Genomic DNA, 24,905 nt, shown 5'->3' with positions numbered 1-24,905 from the left:
CATAGGTCAAAATATAGCTCATAATAAGAGGGACATGAATACTGAATAGTTTAGTTAATTAATAATTATACGATAAAGATATACGCATAGTATTGGTCCATAAATGGATCCCAAAAGTTACCATTCATTATTCTTATCGGGATATAAAAAAGATGACATCAACAAAAAGTAGCAAATGAGTCGAAATACTAGTATAATATCAATGATAATGAACGGCGAAAATTTCAGAGTATACTTCAAAAACAAGGGGCAAACTAAAGCCATATATATAAAAGCCAATTTGACAGTATATTAATATGAGAAGCCAACATATTGAAACATGTTCGGACGTCAAGCTCCACGAACTAGCTATTACAGTAACAGGCATATGTTACTCAACAAGGTTTTTATTACCCAATAGAACTAAATGGTGATATCAAGTTTAAAAGGATAATTAATTAGTTCGTACACCTCCGTACTTTTTTCTATCATTTTAATGGTTTCTATACTGTATTATAAATATAAATTAAAGTTTATTATGGCACAGCCGGAGAGGGGTCTAATTAGTAGAAAAAAATTATAATCTTGTTCAAATTGTCACAGTACAGATTTGTGAGAATTTCTACATTTCTCTGTGGTTTGTAATCCTGGTACTGATTCAGCTCATCAAACTGCAACACGGCTGTACAGTTTAACTTGCCAACATACACATACTATATTTATTCTGATTTTATAAACCCTATCCTCAAATATTGCGTGTTATAGTTTCTACTCTTCGATTGAAAATGGTCTCTTATTTGTGATAGTCATACTAATGATGATCTAAAATAATACTTTATAGATAATCCTGATAATAACCCATTGAAAACTCTGGATGACAGTCGACAAATTCTCGTAAAGATGGCAATTGGGAAATTCGATGAATATATTTCGAAACGGGATGAAAAGAATATAGTACATTTGTTAAAGATATTTTTCTTATTGGGCGAAACCAATGAAGGAATTCGACGATTTTCTACATATCTTTGCTCATACATTTCAAATAAATGTGAAATATTGATAACTACTTATAAATCATCTTCAAAATCATCTGAATTTGCATCAGCTAATCTAATCACAGAAATTTTAGAGTTTGTTGCGGATACATTGAAAAATATTTCAATGTACGTCGAAACATACTGTGGTAAGTATAAAATGTTTATTGTCATTTAAAGAAACGAGGAGAGTTGTGCTGAAGCTAATTTTTCTGACATTTTCAATGTGAAATGTTTACAAGGCGCAAAAGCATTTTAGTGTTAAGAATTTGTAAAATACCGGTTGTTATGGTAGCAAAATATGTTTTATTCATCTTCCTATACCCTCTCCTACATGACGAGATAATTTTTATTCGAGTTAGTTACTGGAAGCAAATGATATATTACTAATGCGCAATTAACTAGATTAGCTTAATCAGATCAGTCATCTTAATTATCGAACCATGAAGTGTGAGGTTAGTGGTGGTTCGTTCTCTAGGTGCTAGTTTAAAAAAAGCATACAACTATTATTGTTATTGTTACTATTTTTGTTCGAATCCCATTTGGATTTCCAGATCAAGTCTAGGTTTAAGTTCATTTTACTTGGTGGATATGAATTAGTATAGCTTATATCAAACTGACGTTAGTTAGACTACAGTTAAAAACCTGGAAGTACTGGACATCTGTTTCGTCCTAGTATTTGACTCCACATTAGTGCACGTCCACGACTCCACCGAGGATAGAACCCTGAACTTCTAGGTCTTGAGGCAAGTGCTTGATGTTTTGACCATTTAGTCGGAATCCAGTGATTTATATACTTAATCCAACCAATGTGCTATATTGCGCAAGACCTAAAGATCCGAATTCACTTGGTGTTGTTTGCTTGTATCTTCCCATTGTTGTTTAGGACTGCAATTGATCAGTCTCTTATTGGCATGTATACATCGTGTGCGGATTGCATCGATATAGCCCTAATTCACAAGCATTGTAAGCAAAGATGGATAGTGGCTAGCAGTAGAATCCAGGACGCGCGTTTCATCCTATTTGGGACTCGTCAGCTGGATGTACGTGCACATATGCCAACAACAGACTGATCAATTGCAGTCCTAAAAATCGCCCCCAAATGCCCTGGTACGCCCGAGAGTGGAGAGAGTCCACTCTCCCTCTCGAAATACTCTCACACGGCCAGTGAAGTCCTACTCACTGCCTCCTCCTGACGAGGCTGTTGTTTACGAAATTGAGAGGACGAAAAGCGAATGTCCGGCGCTTTAACCGGATCCCAAACCAATGGTGCACATGGGCTCCAGTATCCTGCGGGAACAAATGGCGTATGAACCAATCGTTGGTCATCGGCTACCATGGGACTGCATCTCCTCACGATGCTCCACTGCCTTGTGGGTTAGACCTTTAGGTCAAAGGCTCGGAGTGTGGCCCCCTAAGAAAACCACCTGCTTCGGTCTGGGCACCCGGGCAGTACCGCAGCCCACACGCAAATGATGAACTCTCTATATCTATGGAAACTACTTTTCTCGCTTCGAATAACAATCAAATGATTATTATTATTATTATTATTATTATTATTATTATTATTTACCACACTATTCACCCCCTTTTATACTTATACAGCGGCTCGCCTTTGGTGAAAATTCGACTGTATCTAAACGTTCTCGAGTCACTGTCCGGTTGAAAATTGTATATTACCACTGAATATGAGTACTGAAGCAGTGTTTCGGAAAACACGTGCACCATTCAAACTGTCTGACTTCAAAGTTCGCACATTTATGCAGGTTGGACAACAGATCCGAGACCCGTATTCAAGACTCTGGTAAAGTACTACAAATTCGCTCTTCATCTGTCGCTTCGAAAAGCTTGTTTTACGTGCGCTTATCCGGGGACCCTGTGGCATCTTCGTCTGATCTTGCCGGCGTTGGTGTCGCACTAAGCGCTAGAGCTGAGGCAGCACTAATCGATTGGATCCCCATTAACAGTCGGTTGGTTATGTGCTGTTAGATTAGAAAGTTCCATCAAAGTGAGAAGAAATCGGGGTGAGAAACGATGTCTTTTCGTCATCTCCGCCTACGCCCCGACAGATTGCAGCCCGGATGCAATCAAGGATGATTTTTACCACCAGTTATCTGTTCTTCTCCAGAAAGTGCGTTCGACAGATATTGTAGTACTAGCCGGAGACTTGAATGCTCAGGTCGGGCGTCTATGCACAGAAGAGAGTCGTTTAGGTGGCCTATGGGGACTCGTTGGTCTCAGGTCAGATAACGGGGACCGTCTACTGCAACTGTGCCCAGACCACAACCTCTTTCTGGCTAGCACTAACTTTCGGCACAGTCATCGCCGATTTGCCACCTGGCGTCCTCCCTCTGCATCTCAAGCCTGGACTCAGATTGATCACATCGCGATCAGCTACCTCTGGCGTGGTTGTGTACAAGACTGCCTCTCCTTTTGGAGTATCTATCTGGACTCTGATCATGCCATTTTGTGCGTCAGTCTTACCTTACTTTTCAGTGGCCAACGAAGTGACCACCAAAAGATTGATGTTAGCAAGCTGGTTGCAACTTCTGTTGCAAGTAAGTATCGGACCAAGCTAGTTTCTAGACTAGCTACTACTCCACCGAAAAGTATAGATGAGCATTGGTTGCAATTGCATGACGCCATGAAAATGGCGGGTACAGTCAGTTGTGGGTTCACGAAACGTCCCGCTTATAAGCACTGGGTTTCTTCAGGCTCCTTACAACTCATCGAAGCCCGTCGGTCTACTCCGGGTGACCGTGAGTTTGACCACAAACGAAGTATGTTACGTAAGGAAATTGGGCAAAGCTTGCTTAAGGACCGAAAAGCCTGGTGGTCGGAGCGTGCTAATGAGTTGGAAGCAGCAGCTGCATCTGGTAATTACCGAAAGCTCTTCCAACTCATCCGAGCCACTGGCAGCAAGAAGTCTGGTGTGAGTGAAACAATCTGCGAGGATGATGGGATGCCAATCACTAACATCCATCGACGTCTTGGACGGTGGGCAGAATTTTTCGAAGGGCAGTTCAACTGGCCTGCTGCTCCGGCAACATCGGTAAGACTGTCCTGCCCTCCATGGCCGGTGACGACTGATCCACCAAATGAGGCGGAAGTCCGCAAGGAACTGCAATTCTTGAAGCGTTACAAATCACCCGGTCCAGATGACTTACCTCCGACTCTTTTTAAAGATGGTGGTGACTTTCTGACTAAGGAATTGACGACGTTGTTTACAAAGGTCTGGGAGCTAGAGAGTGTACCAACGTCATGGAATGAGTCGATAGTTGTCTCTATCTTCAAAAAGGGTTCACGTCGTTCCTGTAACAACTATCGGGGGATAAGTCTACTTCCGATTGCGTCCAAGCTATTGGCTTCCGTCATACTTCGTAGGTTGTTCAAAACCCGAGAAAGATTGACTCGCGAAGAGCAGGCTGGGTTTCGTCCTGGTCGAGGATGTATTGATCATATCTTCACCCTCCGCCAAATGTTAGAACACCGCCATACTTTTCAAAGGCCAACAATCGTAGTGTTTCTTGACATCAGGGCTGCCTTCGATTCGTTGGATAGGACTGTTCTCTGGGATTGTCTATTGAAGAAGGGTGTGCCTGAGAAGTTTATTAACATCCTAAAAGCCCTATACACAAACACCTCAGGCAGAGTGAGGGTATACAACCACTTGTTTCCGTTGTTCCATTCGAGAAGTGGGGTTAGGCAGGGTTGCCCAATCTCACCATTCCTCTTCAACTTTGCCATCGATGACATTCTAGAAACAGCTCTGATGGATGTAAGTAATGGTGGTGTGGATCTGTTGCCTGGAGAAAGACTTCTCGACCTTGAGTATGCGGACGATATTGTCTTACTGTGCGATAATGCCCAAGACATGCAATCCGCAGTTAATCAGTTGGCAATCAGTGTCCGTAGGTATGGTATGTGCTTTGCACCTTCGAAGTGCAAAGTACTTCTACAAGACTGGCAGGATTCTAATCCTGTACTCACCCTGGATGGTGAGCAGATAGACGTAGTCGAGAAGTTCGTGTATCTAGGTAGCTGCATAAGTGCTAGTGGTGGCGTGAGTGATGAGATCAATGCACGAATAGTGAAAGCCAGAGCGGCTTATGCCAATCCGGGCCATCTTTGGCGCCTTCATGATGTTAGTCTGGCTGTGAAAGGTCGGATCTACAACGCGTCGGTGAGAGCAGCTTTGCTCTATGCTTGTGAAACCTGGCCTCTCCGAGTTGAGGACGTTAGACGACTCTCTGTGTTCGATCATTGTTGTCTCCGAAGGATTGCTGACATTCAGTGGCAACACCATGTCAGTAATGCAGAGTTTCGGCATCGTGTGTTCGGGCACAGAGACGATAATGCAATTGGTGTCACCATCTTGAAACACCGACTTCGGTGGCTTGGACATGTTCTCCGAATGTCGTCCCAGAGAATTCCACGTCGTGCATTACTTGCCGACTCTGGGACTGGTTGGAAGAAGCGGAGAGGTGGTCAGTGTATGACATGGTGTCGTGGTATTAAAGGAATCTGCAAAGGACTGGCTTGTGTTGGTCCTTCACGACTCCCTGGTTGGGGTCCGAGAGATGGTGCTACACAGCGGCTAGAGACGTTATCAGATATGGCTCAGAATAGAAGCCAGTGGCGATCCTGCTGTAACCTTCTTTTACTTTCTTCATAAAAAGTGGTTGTGTCTTCCTTAACTGAAAGATTTCTTCTGATTGTACCTTTCCGTTCCCTCATTATTACTATTATTATTACTACACTACCTTACACCAACCTCTTCGTTATTATTCTCTTTTTTTCACGCTCCTTACTGTTTTTTTCTTTCTCTTCGAGTTCTCATTGTTTTGTGTGGCGTATATATATTGGCGTTCTCTTGTACCAATATTTATGTGTTCAAATAAATAAATAAATAAAGTCCTAAAAATCAGTGGGAAGGTACCAGCAAACAATACCAGGTGAATCAAAACTTCGTTCCATTGTACAAGCAAGCAGGACACAGTAGCCGAGTGGATAAAGCGATGGCATTTGAAGCGAGCGGTGCTGAGTTCGAGTCCCAGGGCGAACACCAACTCTGGGATGCGGGCACGTCCAGCTGACGAGTCCCATATGGGACGAAACGCGCGTCCTGAATTTCACTGCTAGCCACTATCCATCTTTGCTTATAAAGCTAAATATCCTAGTTTTGATCCCCTCTGCAGACAGAGATGCACACTGAGAAGAAAGTCTCATACTATGACGGAACAAGTGTTCGGGGCCTCCTGGTTTTCAGTTGTGGTCTAACTAAAATCAGTTCTTGATATAAACTGAAAATTCATCAGTCCCTAAAAACCGCCATAGAAAGAATGTACATTAACTCAACTCGAGTTATAAAGCAGAAACTCCGGTAAAAAGTTGCTTTCTCTTAGTTCACTCTCAGTCTGTACACTGATATCGGAATTTAGTAAAAATCATGGAAGATACTAAAGGACAAACAGGAATTGCAGACAATAAACGGTCTAGGTTGACACAGCCCTACAAAAGCACCGTAAAAATAGATCAACAGAAAAGGAGTTCTGGATTACAATACCAACAGCAGTAAAAACTAAAGTAATAAATAAGAGGGAGTCAAACAAATGAAATCATAGAATTAAAAAGAATGTATAGTAAAACTATTGCGAAAGCTGGAGGAAAATGAATGATAATCGCAATAATCTTACTGTCATCGATTTTATTCATGCCATCTGAAGTCTAACTAGATATATCGGTTCTGGTGCAAACATCAAACTAGGAGCATGTACTTCCTTCAAGACTGGTTCAATAACTCAACTCCCAGTTCTATTTTATTAAGTGTGCAGTTTACCGACTCTACACAGTTGTTCAAACTGACGTTTTATACTGCTGTGATAATTTCTCATTATCACACTCTGAATGGAGAAGAATAAGGATCTTATCAGTTGTTTAGGGAGTATTTTAAACTTCTTGTCCCATTGAAAATCACAATGCTAGCAATTAGTGGTGACGAAGGTTAGATGCCTAGTAACACCACTTATTTGTAAAGAACACGACAGCCCAAAATTTGTAGACTCATTTTTTCCTCATTTACTATGTTCATGGACATTTTATTTCGGTTAACTCGTTTATGATGACACGTAATGATCTTGTGTGATACAGTTATAGTAAATAATTGTGTTGTATTAATACCGGAAAACTATTTGCTTAACCTTTTCAAACACATCAATTTCTTTGTAAGGGTTTGTGTTTCCCTGCTGTTTATATACTGGTGTGCAATTCACTGGTATATTTACATCCTGAGCAAATGCTTCAATATTGCCTTCTAAATTACAAGTCCTCAGTATGCATTCTTTGTAGCCCTGAAATTTCAGTAGGTAGAAAATACAAACCCCTGACCCGTTGGACACGTCAGTGGCTATCTGGAATCACTAGTTTGTTGGATAATGCGTTGACTTTTAAGGCAATAGGTACTGAATTGAGGTCTCAGTGTAAGCATTAACACTGATGCTGGTACATCCATCTGACGTGTCCTAAACAGGAGGCAACACACGTCCTATATCCTTCTGCTAACTGCAGTACAAATGTACTGTACATCACTTATTTATTTGAATCCATTTATAACAGGCAGTTTCACGAATTTATGTATGTGGGGGTAGCTGTAATCAGGTTACGTGGTGTTATTTATTGATTTTCTTATATTTTTGTTAGGTCCAGGCAACATATTTGGGTTTGTATCTTCTGTTCATTGTGTCGTTGACCAATACGTCAAGTGTGTAATCGAGCGTTTCTATAATTATCATCATCTTGATGAACTTTGTTCAGTGCTCAAGAAATTAAATAGTAATAGTTTAAACAGTAAAAGACATGATTCATCAGCTCAGTCGATCAATAGAGATAAAATATTGGATTCAAACGAATTAGGATCAGATCGCGTATTGATCATTGAGCCTATAATTGTTGAAACATTACAGATCATTACATGTTCAGAACTTTATTTGAGATTTATACAGAGGCGAATTTCTGTAAGTTATGTTTTATACCTATGAATAATCAATAATAACATTCACAATATTAAGAAGTAAATTTATAAGATCAGTTTTTAATTAAATTGAAATTGAGAAATTTCAATTAAATAATGTTTATTTAGAAATTGCTTTGAACTATGCTTAGATTCATTGTATTAATCTGTTCCAAAAAAAGAAGTTAATATTGTCATTCTGAGTTTAATTATTTAAAACATTGCCCCCAAATGCCCTGGTAATGCCGAGAGTGAGGAGAGTTACCTCTCTCGAAATGCTTTCACATGGTCACGCATATACAGCCACTACCAGGGAAGTCCTACTCACTGCCTTCTTGCGGTGGCCTGTTGTTTACGAAATCGAGAGGATAAAAAGCGTGTTTCCATTGCTTTAACCGGGTTGGTGGACATGGAGAGTCCACCTAGGGGAGTTGGAAAACCCTGATTCAAAACCATTAGTGCTCATGGGCTCCAGTATTCTGAAGGAACAAATGGCGTATGAACCAATCGCTGATCACTGGCTACCATGGGACTACATGTCCTTACGATGCTCCAATGCCTTTTGGATCAGACCTTCATGTCGAAGGCTCCAGGTTTGGCCCCCTAAGAACACCACCTGTTTCGGTCTGGGCACCCGGGCAGTATTACAGCTTTCACACATATCAAATGAGATTTGTTTCGCACATATATTTGGTACCTCCTTGTACCAATATCTATGTGTTCAAATAATAATAATAATAACTTTAAAACATTGTGCATACATTCGTGAAAACATATTGTACATAAAATGTAGATAAATGTAAGCAATTATTAATAATAATTTTTTTGTTGTTATATCTCAATTAGTAGACAAAACGTATTTCTGACGACGTTTCGTGACTTAGTGTAAGCCGTTCCATCAGATTAAATAAATAACGCAGGATATTAGGGAATGATGATGGTAAGTGAGTTGATGAGGTTGTGAATATGAGATGATTGAGCCACGTATTACGTATACCTGAACACCGATTACCACGATGCGCAATGCTGACTAGTGTTGGGGATAGTTGGGAGAAAGTTAGGGGTGGCCAAACAAAAACGTGGCATCAGGCCACAACGTCACTAACTTCTTGTCTTAGCCATGTTGGTAAATGCAGACTACTTGGTTGGGGTTCGAGTGACTATCGTAACCAATAGTTGAAGACCGTGTGTGACGTGGCTCAGAATCGATCAAAATGGTGCAGGTGTATACACTCTCTGTCTTCCTTTAAACTGAGATTAAAATTGCTATATATCTTTCTACGAACTAATCCTTTCTTCCTGTACTATGTCCTTATATGGAATCTTTCTTTTATATATTACCACCATTGAATTTGCCACTTCTATGAATCGAGTGTTCATCTTGTTGTGCCAATGCAGTATGGCAACTTGGTACGATGCACATATGTGCCTGTTCCTACGTTATAACTGACTGACTGACTGACAGTACACTAATAAATAAAATATTTCGGAATTAATAAGTATCAGTACTTGCTGATGAAATAACATACAAAATGAATACATGTTCTAGATCTACTTATTATTTTCATTCAAATTATAAATAACTAATTTGGAATATGCGAAATTTATGATTAGTAGTTCAAGAGAGGTCGTTCCAAATAGTTTTAGAAAAGAAACTTAGTAATCTTTAATTCTAGGTTTCACATATTTATGGAAGAGTGCTCTATCTTTTACTCATAGTAAAAAACATAAAGATACTTATTATTTATTTAATCACAGACCATGTATATGTAAATATGTGAAGTCGTTATGATGTCTTTTTTCTTCTTCTGTAGGCTGATATCAAACAGTGCAATCTTGCAGAAAATGATTTTAAAAGTACGTAGAATGGTTCGCTCTTTTGTAATGTTAAAGCATAGTAATTAACCTTTGATACTGTATCTTTATAATTTATCGATTACAAGTTTATATTTACTTATTTATTACTGCCCCCAAATGCCCTGGTACTGCCGAGAGTGGAGAGAGTCCACTCTCCCTCTCGAAATACTCTCACACGGCCACGCGTATACAGCCTCTGGCAGGGAAGTCCTACTCATTGCGTTCTCGTGGCGGGGGTGTTTACGAAATTGAGAGGACGAAAAGCGAATGTCCGGCGCTTTAACCGGATCCCAAACCAATGGTGCACATGGGCTCCAGTATCCTGCGGGAACAAATGGCGTATGAACCAATCGTTGGTCATCGGCTACCATGGGACTGCATCTCCTCACGATGCTCCACTGCCTTGTGGGTTAGACTTTTAGGTCAAAGGCTCGGAGTGTGGCCCCCTAAGAAAACCACCTGTTTCGGTCTGGGCACCTGGGCAGTATCACAGCCCACACACAAATAAAATGAAAATGACGATATTGACTGAGGATTCTATTCACACTTCGATTAACAGTCAAACAATTCACATTATTATTATTATTATTATTATTATTATTATTATTATTATTATTATTATTATTATTATTTACAACGTCATTTATTCACTCTGTTTTATTCCCACTCAGTCTGTCCTTATTTTTCGACTTATACAGTAGCTCGCCTATGATGGTAACTCGGTTCTAGCTAAACGTTCTCGAGTCACTGCCTGGTTGAAAATTGTATGCTACCACCAAATACGAATACTGAAGCAGTGTTTCGGAAACCACGTGCATCATTCAAACTGGCTGCCTTTAAGGTTCGCACACTTACGCAGGTTGGACAACAGATAGGGCTGGCTATGTCTTTGGAAAGTCTTAATATCGATGTCTGCTGTCTATCCGAGACGCGTATTCAAGACTCTGGTAAAGTACTACAAATTTGCTCTTCATCTGTCGCTTCGAAAAGCTTGTTTTACGTGCGCTTATCCGGGGACCCTGTGGCATCTTCGTCTGATCTTGCCGGCGTTGGTGTCGCACTAAGCGCTAGAGCTGAGGCAGCACTAATCGATTGGATCCCCATTAACAGTCGGTTGGTTATGTGCTGTTAGATTAGAAAGTTCCATCAAAGTGAGAAGAAATCGGGGTGAGAAACGATGTCTTTTCGTCATCTTCACCTATGCCTCGACAGATTGCAGCCCGGATGCAATCAAGGATGAGTTTTACCACCAGTTATCTGTTCTTCTCCAGAAAGTGGGTTCGACAGATATTGTAGTACTAGCCGGAGACTTGAATGCTCAGGTCGGGCGTCTAGGCACAGAAGAGAATCGTTTAGGTGGCCGATGGGGACTCGTTGGTCGCAGGTCAGATAACGGAGACCGTCTACTGCGACTGTGCCCAGACCACAACCTGTTTCTGGCTAGCACTAACTTTCGGGCACAGTGGTCGCCAATGTGCCACCTGGCGTCCTCCCTCTGCATCTCAAGCCTGGACTCAGATTGATCACATCGCGATCAGCTATCGCTGGTGTGGTTGTGTACAAGACTGCCGATCCTTTTGGAGTACCTATCTAAACTCTGACCATGCCTATGAACTTGTACATCGTTACTGAATTGTACTAAATCAATTTTTCTAATTTCTCACCTCGTTGAATTGTGTATAACCATCTCCTTTCTATCTATTTAAAATCTTTCAAATAGTTTTCATATTGTCTGCGTATCTTCAATGTTAATATAAGACCTCGAAAAAAGTGTATATCGACGTTCCACGAAAAGGCCGTGCGCGACCGGCTTCAAGCAGTTGTCCCTTGGGCTGTGCGGTCACGCTCCCAGGTCGTTAAGACTAACACTAATCCAATTTCCTTTTCAGGTTCCTCAAGAAATACCCTTCCACGGTGTGGGCAGCCGGGAAGTGACATCAGCCCTCATACCTGTAACAGCACACGAGACCAAGTTGGTCACATTCAAATCCTTCCTACACCTCCTAATACCTCTCTTATCTCTATGACTAACCCTCCTCACGTCTCTTTATCACCTCGCACCGCTAGGGCAAACGATTCGAGTACGTGGAACGTTATTCCTGGCTTCCTGAAACCACACTCTAAACTGCACGTAGGAGCTTTTAACGTCCGAACACTGTGCCAAATAGGACAGCAGGCTTCCTTAGCTAAGACTTTAGAATCCCGCGCCATCGATGTGTGCTGCCTCTCCGAAACGCGCATACAGGATCCGAGTAGCGTCATTCATTTGACCTCACCATGCCAAAATAAAGAACCGACTCAATTCACACTTCGTGTATCTGGAAGCCCTGATTCTGCTTCCCGTGGCCCCGCAGGCGTAGGTATAGCATTGTGTCCTATGGCAGAACTAGCTCTCTTAGAGTGGATCCCAGTAGACAGTCGTCTGTGCGCTGTCCGACTAAACGGAACAGTAAGGACTCGGAAAGATAGGGACACTCGTCGTTGCCTCTTCGTCGTCTCTGCCTATTCTTCCACTGACTGCAGCTCAGATGATGTAAAAGATGAGTTTTACTGAAAGGTCTCCGACCTTCTCCGAAAAGCTAGGCGCTCTGATGTAGTAATAATGGCCGGTGACTTTAATGCTCAATTAGGTAAACTAAGCGAAAGGGAAAGACACCTGGGTGGATCTTATGGTGTCGTGGCTCAAAGAACAGATAATGGCGACCGTCTGTTGGAGCTGTTCTCAGATAACCGCCTGTTCCTTGCAAATACTAACTTTAAGCATAAGGAAAAACATCTTTTAACATGGCGACCCCCTAATTCGTCCCAACGTTGGACTCAAATAGATCACATCGCTATCAGCCACCGATGTAGGGGTTGGATAGAAAACTGTCGCTCATTCTGGAGCACGTGCCTAGATTCAGATCATGCTCTAGTGCGAGCACGTATCTGTCTGCGTCTTACTGGACGTAGGAAAGACGTTGCAAGTAAACCTCTTAGGGTCCTATTTAATGGTAGTCAAAGTAAGGGTATATTTCAGGAAAAACTAGGAAAACAGTTAGGCAGCCATGCAGGTGATGCCCACCCCGATGCACCATGGAATGATATCCTTAAAGCTGTGGAAACAGCAGTGATATCTGCTAGTACGGTAACCCGTAAGGTTAGGGAGCAACACTGGATCTCAGCAGCATCTATCTCACTGATAGATGGTCGGAAACTCATTCCACCTGGCTCTGAACATAATGAGGAGCGGAGTCAGCTTAAGCGCAAGCTGAAAAGAAGTCTACACAATGATCGTGAACAGTGGTGGGTATCGAAAGCAAGAGAGATGGAAAAGGCAGCGGCAATAGGTAATAGCAGACAATTGTTTAGACTCGTTAAGGAAACCGGAATTAGGAAACCGACTGTTAGCGAAACAATCTCAGAGAAAGATGGACATATTATTCATTCTCAATCCAGGAGATTGGATCGATGGGCAGAACATTTTATTGATCAGTTCAAGTGGCCTTCAGCCACACTTCGGTTTCCCACGATCTCCAGTCAACCTGAATGGCAAGTTAGTGTAGGTCCTCCGACTCTTTACGAAGTTGAAAAAGCCATAGGAAATCTGAAGTGAGAGAGAGCAGCAGGCCCTGATAGGTTTACTCCTGAGATTTTTAACGATGATGGTTCAGTGTTAGCAGTGAGATTAACTGAGGTTTTAGGTAGAATTTGGGAACTGGACGTTATCCCATCTGACTGGTCTCAATCACTGATTGTGGCAGTCTATAAGAAAGGACAAAGATCCTCTTGTGACAGTCACAGAGGAATCAGTTTGACAAATATAGTGTCTAAAATATTAGCTTCAATAATACTTCGACGCCTAACGAAAGCTCGTGAAGAACAGACTAGAGAAAATCAGGCTGATGTTGGACCTGGACATGGTTGTATAGACCAGATATTCACACTACGTCAGGTTCTAGAACACAGACACACATTCAGACGCCCCACAATCGTAGTATTTCTCGACCTTAAGGCGGCATTCGGCTCTGTTGATCGTGAGGTTCTATGGCAGTGTTTGTCACTGAAAGGAGTACCAAAGAAGTACAATAACCTTGTAAAGGCTCTCTACTCGAACACAACTGAACTGGTCGAGTGAGAGCTTATGGCGAACTGTCATCAGAATTGATTACCTCAAGTAGTGTTCGTCAGGGCTGTCCACTCTCCCCATTCTTGTTCAACTTTGTGGTCGACGTACTTCTAGAGATAACACTCTCCTCATCTAAATTTACAGGGGTGGAACTTCTACCGGGAGGTTCACTTGTTGACTTAGAATATGCTGATGACATAGTTTTATTTGATGAAGACGCTGACAAAATGCAGAGTCTTCTAACCACTCTAAGCAACAATGCAACCATGTTGGGGATGCGATTCTCTCCCTCGAAATGTAAAATGTTTCTTCAGGATCGGGTTGCATGATAGGTAGTGGAGTAATTGAGCGTGTCGATCACTTCACTTATCTTGGAAGTCTCATCAGCCCTTGTAGTTTAGTGTGTGACGAAATCTCAGTAGGGATATAGAAGGCTCGACTAGCTTTTACCAACTTGTGTCATTTATGGCGTAGGCGAGATATCCGTCTATTAACCAAAGGACGTGTTTACTGTGCAGCAGTTCGTTCCGTCCTACTTTATGGCAGTGAAACATGGCCGGTAAGAGTAGAGGATATTCGTAGGTTACTAGTATTTGATCATAGGTGTCTTCGAAGTATTGCTCGTATATCCTGGGACCATCGAGTAAGTAACGCAGTTGTTAGGAAACGGGTACTATGTAAGGATGGCAAATCAATTGATGAAGTAGTGAAACTTCATCAGTTGAGATGGCTGGGACACGTGTTACGTATGTCCAACGACCGACTGCCTCGACGTGCGATGTTCAGTGGTATAGGAGTAGGTTGGAAGAAAGCTAGGGGCGGCCAAACCAAAACATGGCACAAATCCATGAAGTCACTGACAAGTGGACTGAGTCATGTTGGTAGGTGTAGACTACCTGGTTGGTGACCGCGAGATGATAGCAACCGATGGTTAGAGACCCTGAATGACATGGCTCAAAATCGTTTGCAATGGCGCAGGTGCATCCACTCTCTATGTTCTCCCAAATTCTAATCTTCTGAATTCTTCATGTCCCTTTTTTTCCTCTTTCCAAATTTATTTCACTGGATTATACTCTATAAATAACATCTCCAAACCCTAGTCTTCCCGATTACTGCTTATACTCTTATTACCTCTACCACTACGGTATTTGAATCGACCACTGCATCTCTGTGCTAATGTGGTATGGCAACTCGAACTGATGTACGTACGTACTAAGTTCTACGTTGTTACTGACTGACTGACTATATGGATGTAAATGTAGTGTGTTTTTTTACTGATTGAAATCATGAGTCAATTGAAGCTAGACCACCATGGAAAACGTGGAAGCACTCGACAGCCGTCTCGTCCTAGTATGTGACTCCTCAGAAGTGTGCATCCTCGATCCCGCACCCCGCGAGATTCGAACCGAGGACCTGTCAGTCTTGCGCCAGGCGCTTAACCAACTAAACCAATGAGCCGACATCCAACGATGTTAATGTCTAACTTCAACCAATCCACGAAGTTGCGCCACCGTACACCATTGTCTTCAGTGAGTTAATTTCTCACAACAGACCTGGTTGAACTCCACTGGTAACGGCTTCTCACTAGAACTCCAGGAGTATCTCTTGAAGTCAGTCACCACTAATGAGCAGATGACTATTATCAGAATGGATTTTAATTTAGTATCATCTATAGTTTTATTAATTTAGATTAAAATACTAAAAATAAATCAATCCTCTTTTCTTTTTTTTAAGAGAAAAGTAATGAAATTTCAAAGTTTTTTGAAAATTCTCATCTTGTTTGTCAAGTACAAGATTTACTCAATAAATATCTTAATTTAGAACAATATTATCTTTATGTGACAATGATAAAGGTGAGTTGTTTTCTCCATTATACGATATCTATTGTAAGTGTTTATGGATAAATGACTATATTTTGTATGTTTTTATTGAATTCATCTATAATCGTTTAGTAGCTTTCCCACCTTGAAACTGTAAACCTTTGTCACTCATTACTTTAGTTAACTAAACATCTCCACTTCGGTATTCAACAGCAGCTCTAATAACGGTGTATAACTATATGTGGATTCTAAGGAAAGAATATTTATTTACAACTTACTCTCTATGAATTAAAGTATGTTTTGTTTCTAAACCTGGTTTTGTTGAGTCGTTGAAGATATCGGACTTTACAATTATGTTTACTTTCGGTTCTGGCGCATATGTAGACTGAATAGAGGATTTTACCTTTAATATTTCAATTCATCGTTCTTGATAGGCTTCAAATCACTTCTGCTTTTGCAGCAGCAACAATAACTACATTTGATCAAATGAAATAGACAATTTTCTTCTGATATACTTGGATTTGTTCAGATGGCAATAACATACTTGGGGATAGTAATCAATCTTAAACTACTAAAATGCATAATCGCTAACTTTACTGTAAAGTTTCTGCTAATGTTGACTAGAAAATTGATAGATGCCTTAATATTACATTATTCTGCTCAATCTAGGGATAAAAATATTGTAGTTGTTATTTGACACCTTTACTAACAGTTCGAACTCGTGATTTCTTCACTGGGTTGTTAGTTTCACCCTAAATAGATGAACATCATTTCTAATCTGGATTTTTTCAATTATTTGTTTTGCAAGGCATTAAATTCAGATGAAGTCGACTCATCTAGTAATATATGGTGCTTTATTGACGATGTGTTTTTCATCACTAAGAAAAGTCTTGTGTAAGTTACAATTTTTTCGTTGTGAAATGTATTAACTTCAATTTAGTAAGGTAACATATCTGTAATGACCCAGCTCTGATGATTTTCTCCAAGCGTCAAGGTCTTAGTAGTGTATTTCATGTTTTCAGGAAATTCAGTTTTCTTAATTGACGGGAATGATTACGCAGTATAAATGTGGCCATTCATTCAATCAACTACCCGTAGTATTGTAGCTTTCTTATATATGGTGTATTGTTTTGTGGACTGTGGATTCTGATGATCAATCACATTGGCTCTCTCCATCCTTCAGTTATTTATCCTATCACTGCATACACTACCGAGTGTCATACGATTCCTGTCAGTTTTATATAAGGATCAAATTAGGAATTTATTGGAAATCTGACGTAAGACGAAACGTTTTGTCTGCCAGCGTTAACCATCTTAAGGGATTTTCATAAAATCTGATGAGTCTTGCGAATTGAACGCTGTATTCGTTTCCCAAGCTATTCTGTAACCCCCAAGCTAGAACTATGCAGCAACCTGAACAACGAGGGAGAAGACGCAAAGTATGCGAGAAGTACTTTACTACAAGGTTCATTTTAACACAGAAAATATAGGGTTTTTATAGAATTGTTGAATGTCCTTGGGTTGCTCGAAGATTCTGGAAAGCAGTATAGCAATCAACCAATCAGAACCTCTACATTTGACGTTCCACTTCTTTGATATTTTTGGCTAAAACTTCCAGTGAACGCCGATTGGATGAAACGCTTCTTAGTGTTTCCTGATCCTTGCTTGTCTTTTGCAAGAAATTTTATGGATCACTCCAACAAAATCATGTTGAAATATATGATCGTTCATCACTAACCATTAAATAATTAATTGGTAGTTCCTGTTATATTATGAGGGGCTACTACTTCTTTATATTATTGTATCTCAGTGGTCAAATTTTAACTGCTAATGATTGTTAACATCGTTATTGCATCTGTTATCCGATTGATTTGATTTTGTGACCAGATTCCATTTACTGTAGTATCCATCAGTGGTTTACCAGTTTAGTATAAGATCATCTCTTCAGTAATCGGTTTGTACGGATTTCCCCGACGACATTGGTTAGACGAATGATCCACTTAACGAGGTGGAAGTCCTCAAGGAACTCCAACTCGTGGAGCGCTACGAGTCGCCAGGCCCAGATCACTTACCTCTGGCTCTTTTTAAGGATGGTGGTGACCTTTTGGCTGAGGAACCAAGTTTATATATTTCTACTATCAAAATACATTGTTTTGAAACTTCCAATCTTAAAAGTAATTATATGTATGGTATATTCAGATACTAGTCAATGATTGAATATTTATTGTAAAAACACCAACTTCAGTCATACTGAAATTATTTTTTCCCTTTTAACAGTCGATCTCTTTCATCTGGTAATGTGGATACTATTTGTGCTATGGTGAATCATAGTTGTTCAATGCTAATTGATCTTATGGTAAATGATTTTCTGGGCAACGTTATTCGTACAGGGTTTCCTTCGGGTTGGGTACAAGATGCATACAGTTATGTTCAGAATAGTGTTGCTGTGGGTAAGCTAGATTCCTCTGCTAAGCTTTTAGGAGTCCCATATAACACTTCTTACAAAAAATTGATTTCATAGGGAGTTCTTGTTATTTGCCTCTTTATATACAATAAGTTCAATTTATCTCTACCAAATATCAACATATGAGTGAGTACTTTATATGTATTCATTCTCAAACGTTTTACTACAGCGTTACCGAATTACGGGAATTATGTCTTCGTTTGATTAATGGTGGAATCCACAACACATGTTTCTTCCCATCTGGGACTCGTCAACTGGATTAGTCTACATCCTTTTGTTAAAGTTCTCACTGCACCCTGAACTCAGTAGGAACTACTTCAAACTATAGAGCAGTATCCAATCAAACACTAAGTTACGATAGAGACCATTTTTCAAGTACTGCAATATTCTTTTTAGTTATAAATGTTTACATTTTACTGTTGTTGATATTCAGAATAAATTAATCAGTGTCTTTTGGTATGTGGTCTTCATGATCTGTTATCAGTAATGAGATACAGGTCAAGGATTTGTACACCTGAGAACTTTATAAAAATATTATAAAACCTTCATATTTCGTATTGGACTCACTTACTTTAATGCGCAGATCATTCATAAATTTGATTAAAATGTCAAATGCATAAGGTTGGTAATAACTACTTCTCTATGATAGTTATTTATTACTTTCATATCTTACTCCACATTTCTGCAGTTGATTTTATATCTAGATTTCCTAATTCTTCTTGAAAAAAACATGTCTAAAAAATGGAGATATATACGTGGTAGTTAAGAGCTTTTCATATCCATCTTTTTGCCTGTTGTATCATTTCACTTCCAAATAGAAGTGTTGCTTGTATTGCTGTAAGACGTTAGTAATAAAGTTAGTCGATGTTTTAGTAAATTGAATCTCACAATTTCATAATTAATTTAAATTTATAATCAAATGAATTTTCTATGATAAACATATTGTCTAAATTTTTCTTATGCAATTACTTTTTCCCCCCATCTATTTATTCATCTTAGCTGGTTCACTTAGTTCTTCTTCATCCATTGTCAATGTTCCAACAGTATCATCATTTAATATGATTGGACCTAATGCACTTACACGATATCATTTTCTAGTTACTCTTAATAGTATTGAAGCATCTCAAAAAGATTTATTGTCTCTTGTTAATCATCTTGAAAGTGAATTAAATTTACTTTATCAAAATCAAGAAATCAATTCACAAAAACTTAATGTATGTTCTAACTTTTTCTTATTAGTTTAAGTGTTTTTAATAATGTACATTTTGTTTTCAGTTCATGTTATTAAATCAGTTGCTTAGATGTGGTATTTTAACAGAATTTTTATCGCTGCTACGTATCTGTGTATATTCCCATTTTTATCATTTAATGAAACAATAAATAGTCAATTCCACTTTTGACTAGACTATAGTGCTTTAGCTTATAGGTTTATGTTTAATAGTGGGATCTGATAATAAGTAATAAGTAGGCCACTTACTAGTATTCTCCATCCAACTCTTTCCTCGACAATCGTTTCCAGTTACTATTAGTGCTTTTGATGTCTGCTTCCAATTCTCTATGCAATATGTTCTTTGGCCTTCCTCTTTAATGTTTCCCTTCAGGATTCTAAATTGGCGCTTGCCTTGTGATTGGGATCCGTGCGACTGTCGTAACCAGTGGTTAATGACTGGGTGAAATGGTTCAGAATTGTTCTCATTAATTACCTCAAATACATTCACTCTTTGTCTTCCATTAGGTCTTAAGTTTCCTAATTACCTTGGAAATATTTTATCCCATGAATCCACACTTTGCCTAATTTTTTCTATTACTAACAATACTGTTACGAATTAAAATACTGTAACATCTCTCTGTCCTGGTGCGGTGTAGAAACTTGAACCAATGTACATATTTGTCATGTTCTAAGTTGCTTATTACACTGACCATTGAAACTGTTCCCAAAGAAGTACGAGCTTATTACAAACATTTTGGAGTTGCACCAACTTACTGGATACGGTGAGTTGTCAAATCATGATTCCAAACTGGTAGTATACATGATCTCCAATATCCAAAAAGCTTTTTAATCACATACTTCTTTCTATATGAAATCATAATTTACTCGCCTTCCCTAGTGATAAAATGTTTGAATTGCAAAGAATGTCAAACAATTGTAGTAATTAACTTGAAACAATACCAAAGAATAATATATCCTGGATTCATCTTCCATTCACTCCTATTTAATATCATTACGTTGAATATCATATTTCATTCCTTATAATTCTCATTTCCTTTGTTGTCTCTATCGGATTGATTTATTCATGTTTTTCTCTTTTTTTTTCTCTCATCTAATTTAAGATGTGTATCACGGAATTAAAAGTTTCTATCTCAGATCAACTTCAAGCATTACTTGATTCTGCATTCGAGTATCTTTCAACTAGTGTTATTCAAAGTCAAGTAAAAAGTTTGTTAAATGTTTTCAAATCATTGAAATATGATTTAACTGAGGTAAGAGTATAAAGCATAATTTACTTTTATTTTCTTCTATAATCACCATAATCTATTTATCCCTTATATACTTCCATTCCAAGTGACAGAAAAAAATAAAAGTTTCCTTTATCAATATTGTAAATTTATTATTCTAAATGTGTGTGTTAAATTGGGATTGGTTGTTAAGACGTTCAAACATCATAAACTCACTACCGGGTACTTGACTTCAAACCATAATTCATGTGAGGGCTAGTCATATGACCTAGTTGCCCAGACCGAGTTTTTTTTAGGCTGGGCTCAGAATTGGAACCCAATAGCTGAAAGCCAAATCTCTTAACAAGTTAACTACCGTTTCAGACAACGTCCTTTTTATTTGTTCTTACGTCGTAGTTATCGGTTTTACTAATACTTCGTCTATATTGTCTTCGTGATAGTGTGGAATATTTTGGCTGGTAGAATATTTCGTCATATGTTGTTTTTTACTACTCTACAAGTGTTTTAAAAGTTTTAGACTATTAAGGTCTTATAGCTTTGATGTTTTAATCTTGAACATAGGTTATAGTTACCAAGGGAAATAATGGTTTTACTTACGTAGTCAACGTATAACTACTATTATAGAATCTCTAGTAGAATAGTACCGACTGTATATTTCTATTTCTCTGCCTGCAAATCTTGATTCACTGTCTTTGTTGTACAGATTCATTAGTCCCTGAGCTAGTTACAAAGAATTTTTTCTGTGATAAGTGATGATAACCTGGCTCACGTCTAATAAAGTTGTATGAATTGTCTTCAGTTTGTAAGTTTACTTTGTTGCAAGAAATTGTATGTAGAAGAGAATGTGAACTAATGATCAAAATAGCTTCAATTTTCCAATTTGTATGGACATTTTACAATAACCGGATACATTGCTAACAGTTATGAATTGAAGAAAGATGTAGATCTTTGCTTAGTGAATATGAATGAGGTTCTTGTGGTTATGTACCAGTGAGAAGGCCTGTGAGATTTATGTAGTTATTACAAGTATATTACTTATGAGTACCTACCAATTTATCGCGCAATACTCCTGCCAGTGATTTATGTTTTACTGCCAACCTAATTTCTTATCATTGATAATGTACTTATTGTTCGATCTGTTATACTACTTTGGTCATTTTTTTATTGTGTACTGAAAGTATTGATACTAATTTCATCGCCTTGAATATCAGTTTGTAACCTTAACCTAAGGATAGTTTCAACTCACGACATGATGACTGATCAATAACCTCGTGTTACATGTACCATTCTTATAATAATAATAATAATAATAATAATAATAATAATAATAATAATAATAATAATAATAATAATAATAATAATAATAATAATAATAATAATAAACAATAAATTTGATAGGGATCGTTCATTAGATTCTTAATGACATGAATTTTCTTAGTTATTTAATTATATTAATAAGATAACAATATTTATTTGGTGAAACCATTTTCACGATATGATTTCCTCCGTTTAATTTTAATTTTATTTCAGGAGGATTTAGATGTATTCTCTGCTAATGATCGATGGATTGAATCATGTATAGCTCATACAGAAGATTTTCTCAAACCATTTAGGGTATTCAAATTTCATATTGTAGTTATTTTTTATATTTATAATTATGTCATTTCTATCATTGTAGTTATAGAATTTGATTAATACACAAATTTACATAAATCGTTTTTTACAAGAATGATTTGATAATAATTCTGGGAAAACTAATTATAAGTAAATTATATAGAATTGACTAGCATACACCTTGACTACATAATTGTTCACATTGACAACTATTTGATTTGTTCAAATTCAGCATTCATGATTTCATAACTAGATTATTCTGTTGTTTTTTGTTTCATAAAGAGATATGTTTATCAAATTAGCATTAACTGGTGCTCTTATTATGGTCTACTTTATTATTATTATTATTATTCCAAAGTGATCATCCATGATACTAAATGGATTGAAGAATAAGATCTTCAGCACTCATGACATGAGCAACATATTCACCAAATTTGATTCGTACACTTTAGCTACCATCTTTATTGATTTTATAATTTCAGAGTTATCTCAACTATTCACTTTATTAGTATAAAATGATATATATCTGTATGTAAAATGCAGAATTTTGAAAGACTCAATAAGTTTCATTGACTTAAGAGTATATGTACGTAGTTCTTAGTATTTTATTCCCTATAATTTATATCTATTATCGTCTAATTAGTCAGTCAGTCAATCAGTCAGCTACAACATAGGACCAGGCACATATATACATCCATCCAAGTTGCCATACCTCATTAACACACCAAGATGAACACCGGATTCATAAAAGTAGTTAGTTCAGAGGTGGTAATATATAAAAGAAAGATTGCATATAAGGATATAGTACAAGAAGAAAGAATTAGTTCGTAGAAAGAAAGATATGAAGCGATTTTAATCTCTTAGTTTAAGGGAAGACAGAGAGTGTATACACCGACGCCATTGTGATCGATTCTGAGCCATGTCACCAAGAGTCTCGAACCATTGGTTACGATAGTAATGCGGACCCCAACCAAGTAGTCTGCATCTACCAACATGACTACGACTAGAAGTTAGTGACGTTGTGGACTGATGCCACGTTTTGGTTTGGTCTTCTAGTTAGTGACCCTTTATCACGAAAAGAAGAGTACTTTTCGTGATAAAGGATCATGACTTCTAATAATCTGTATATGCTTCCGAACGATTTTTGTATAGTAAAGATTAAATGTTTTGATTAAAATGTACAATAATGAGTAGCTGCTTATTATTATTCAATGAATTGTTTGTTTCTTTTGTTTGTATTCTTATTTGTAGTCTGTTCTGTCAACTGAGAATAACGATCGATTTGTATTAATTCTCATAAATGAAATTTTGCATCAACTTGATCAATTTATTCAAAGGAAATCTTTCAGTAGAGTAAGTCACTATGGAATATTTCTATTTTAATGTTCAGTTTTGTTTTTATGCCGTTTTTTCTTCTTCTTCTTTCATACTGAATTTTTATTCCATCTTTTCTTTTTCACTTTTTTATTTCAAAATAGTTTGGAGCTATTCAACTAGAAAAAGAATATCGTAATTTGTTTGCATATTTGACATCAATATCTTACAGCTCTTTGCGTGATTATTTTACGCGTAGTTTACAGATTTGTAGACTTTTAAACTTGGATCGAGTAAGTTCAGAATTATTTTCCTATTAGTTTAAAGATTTTAATTATTATTATTATTGGATAAATATCTATAGAAGAATTCTAGATTATAAATGAATCTTCTGAGTAAACTTATCTTGATTTTAAGAAATGTAAAAGAAAATATTTGTTTGAATAGATCACCTACTCAGGAAAAGTGTATATTTTTTAAGCTTCGAGATTAGTCTCAGGTACTTACTTACGCCTGTTACTCCTCGTGAAGGAACATAAGCCGCTCAACAGCATTTGCCATCCAACCCTGTCCTGGGCAATCCTTTCCAGCTCCTTCAACTATTGTTATCTAATGAAGAAAAACTTATCACAGTCTTTTTTTCTCAGCATTGATAATGTTGTTTAGTTTCCTGTTATCCTAAAAGTTCAATTATAAGAAATAGATCAGTCCATTTTTGTTTGTTATACTTTTGTTTTCAATGTGTTTGGGGTTTTCCAGATTGAAGAAGTACATTATTATTGGAATAGTTCTAATTGGCGTCTTACTGCACATGAAGTCAGAAGTATTCTATCTCTAAGGTTAGTTTCAATTATATATATATATATTAAGAGGCTTGATAACTTCTTATTTCTTTGATTTTAAGGGATTATTCTGTACTAGATAATCTGATTTAACATAGTTGAATTGGTAAAAGTAGGTTAATCAGTCAACGTGGTCTTCTATCTTTGTCTTTTAAAGCAAACAGGGTATTCGTTAGATGATTTTCTAGCCCGTTGACCCGTCATCATTCGGATTATGAAAATTCGAACCTATGACATAGTAACTTCATGGACTGATAAGAATTTTTGGTTTGAGCTTCTTAACCGTCTTCTAACCTGCTACAATTCTGTTCATTATTAGATATGGGCGTAAGCATTGACTAAAGTAAGCGTTAACATATGTGATAGTCTTATTTCATCGAAATACCACTCGCTTTTAGGACCTTACG

The 24,905-nt window shown here is 37.9% G+C and overlaps 1 protein-coding gene across 1 annotated transcript in view; it reads left to right on the top strand.

Annotated features, from left to right (window-relative positions):
- Positions 1-24,905, top strand: part of COG4 (Golgi transport complex subunit 4) — a 46,510-nt gene that overhangs the window by 6,651 nt on the left and 14,954 nt on the right. Inside the window, exons 7-18 of the mRNA XM_035734383.2 lie at positions 821-1,162; positions 7,713-8,026; positions 9,837-9,879; positions 15,722-15,840; positions 16,616-16,701; positions 18,085-18,257; positions 19,271-19,485; positions 20,603-20,752; positions 22,259-22,342; positions 23,594-23,695; positions 23,821-23,949; positions 24,416-24,495. Of these exons, the coding sequence (XP_035587677.2) occupies positions 821-1,162; positions 7,713-8,026; positions 9,837-9,879; positions 15,722-15,840; positions 16,616-16,701; positions 18,085-18,257; positions 19,271-19,485; positions 20,603-20,752; positions 22,259-22,342; positions 23,594-23,695; positions 23,821-23,949; positions 24,416-24,495 (1,837 nt within the window). The remainder of the gene's footprint in view (positions 1-820; positions 1,163-7,712; positions 8,027-9,836; positions 9,880-15,721; positions 15,841-16,615; positions 16,702-18,084; positions 18,258-19,270; positions 19,486-20,602; positions 20,753-22,258; positions 22,343-23,593; positions 23,696-23,820; positions 23,950-24,415; positions 24,496-24,905) is intronic.

This window comes from Schistosoma haematobium, chromosome ZW, assembly GCF_000699445.3.
Source record: "Schistosoma haematobium chromosome ZW, whole genome shotgun sequence".
Classification (NCBI taxonomy): domain Eukaryota; kingdom Metazoa; phylum Platyhelminthes; class Trematoda; order Strigeidida; family Schistosomatidae; genus Schistosoma; species Schistosoma haematobium.
This window is presented reverse-complemented; position numbering and strand designations above follow the sequence as displayed.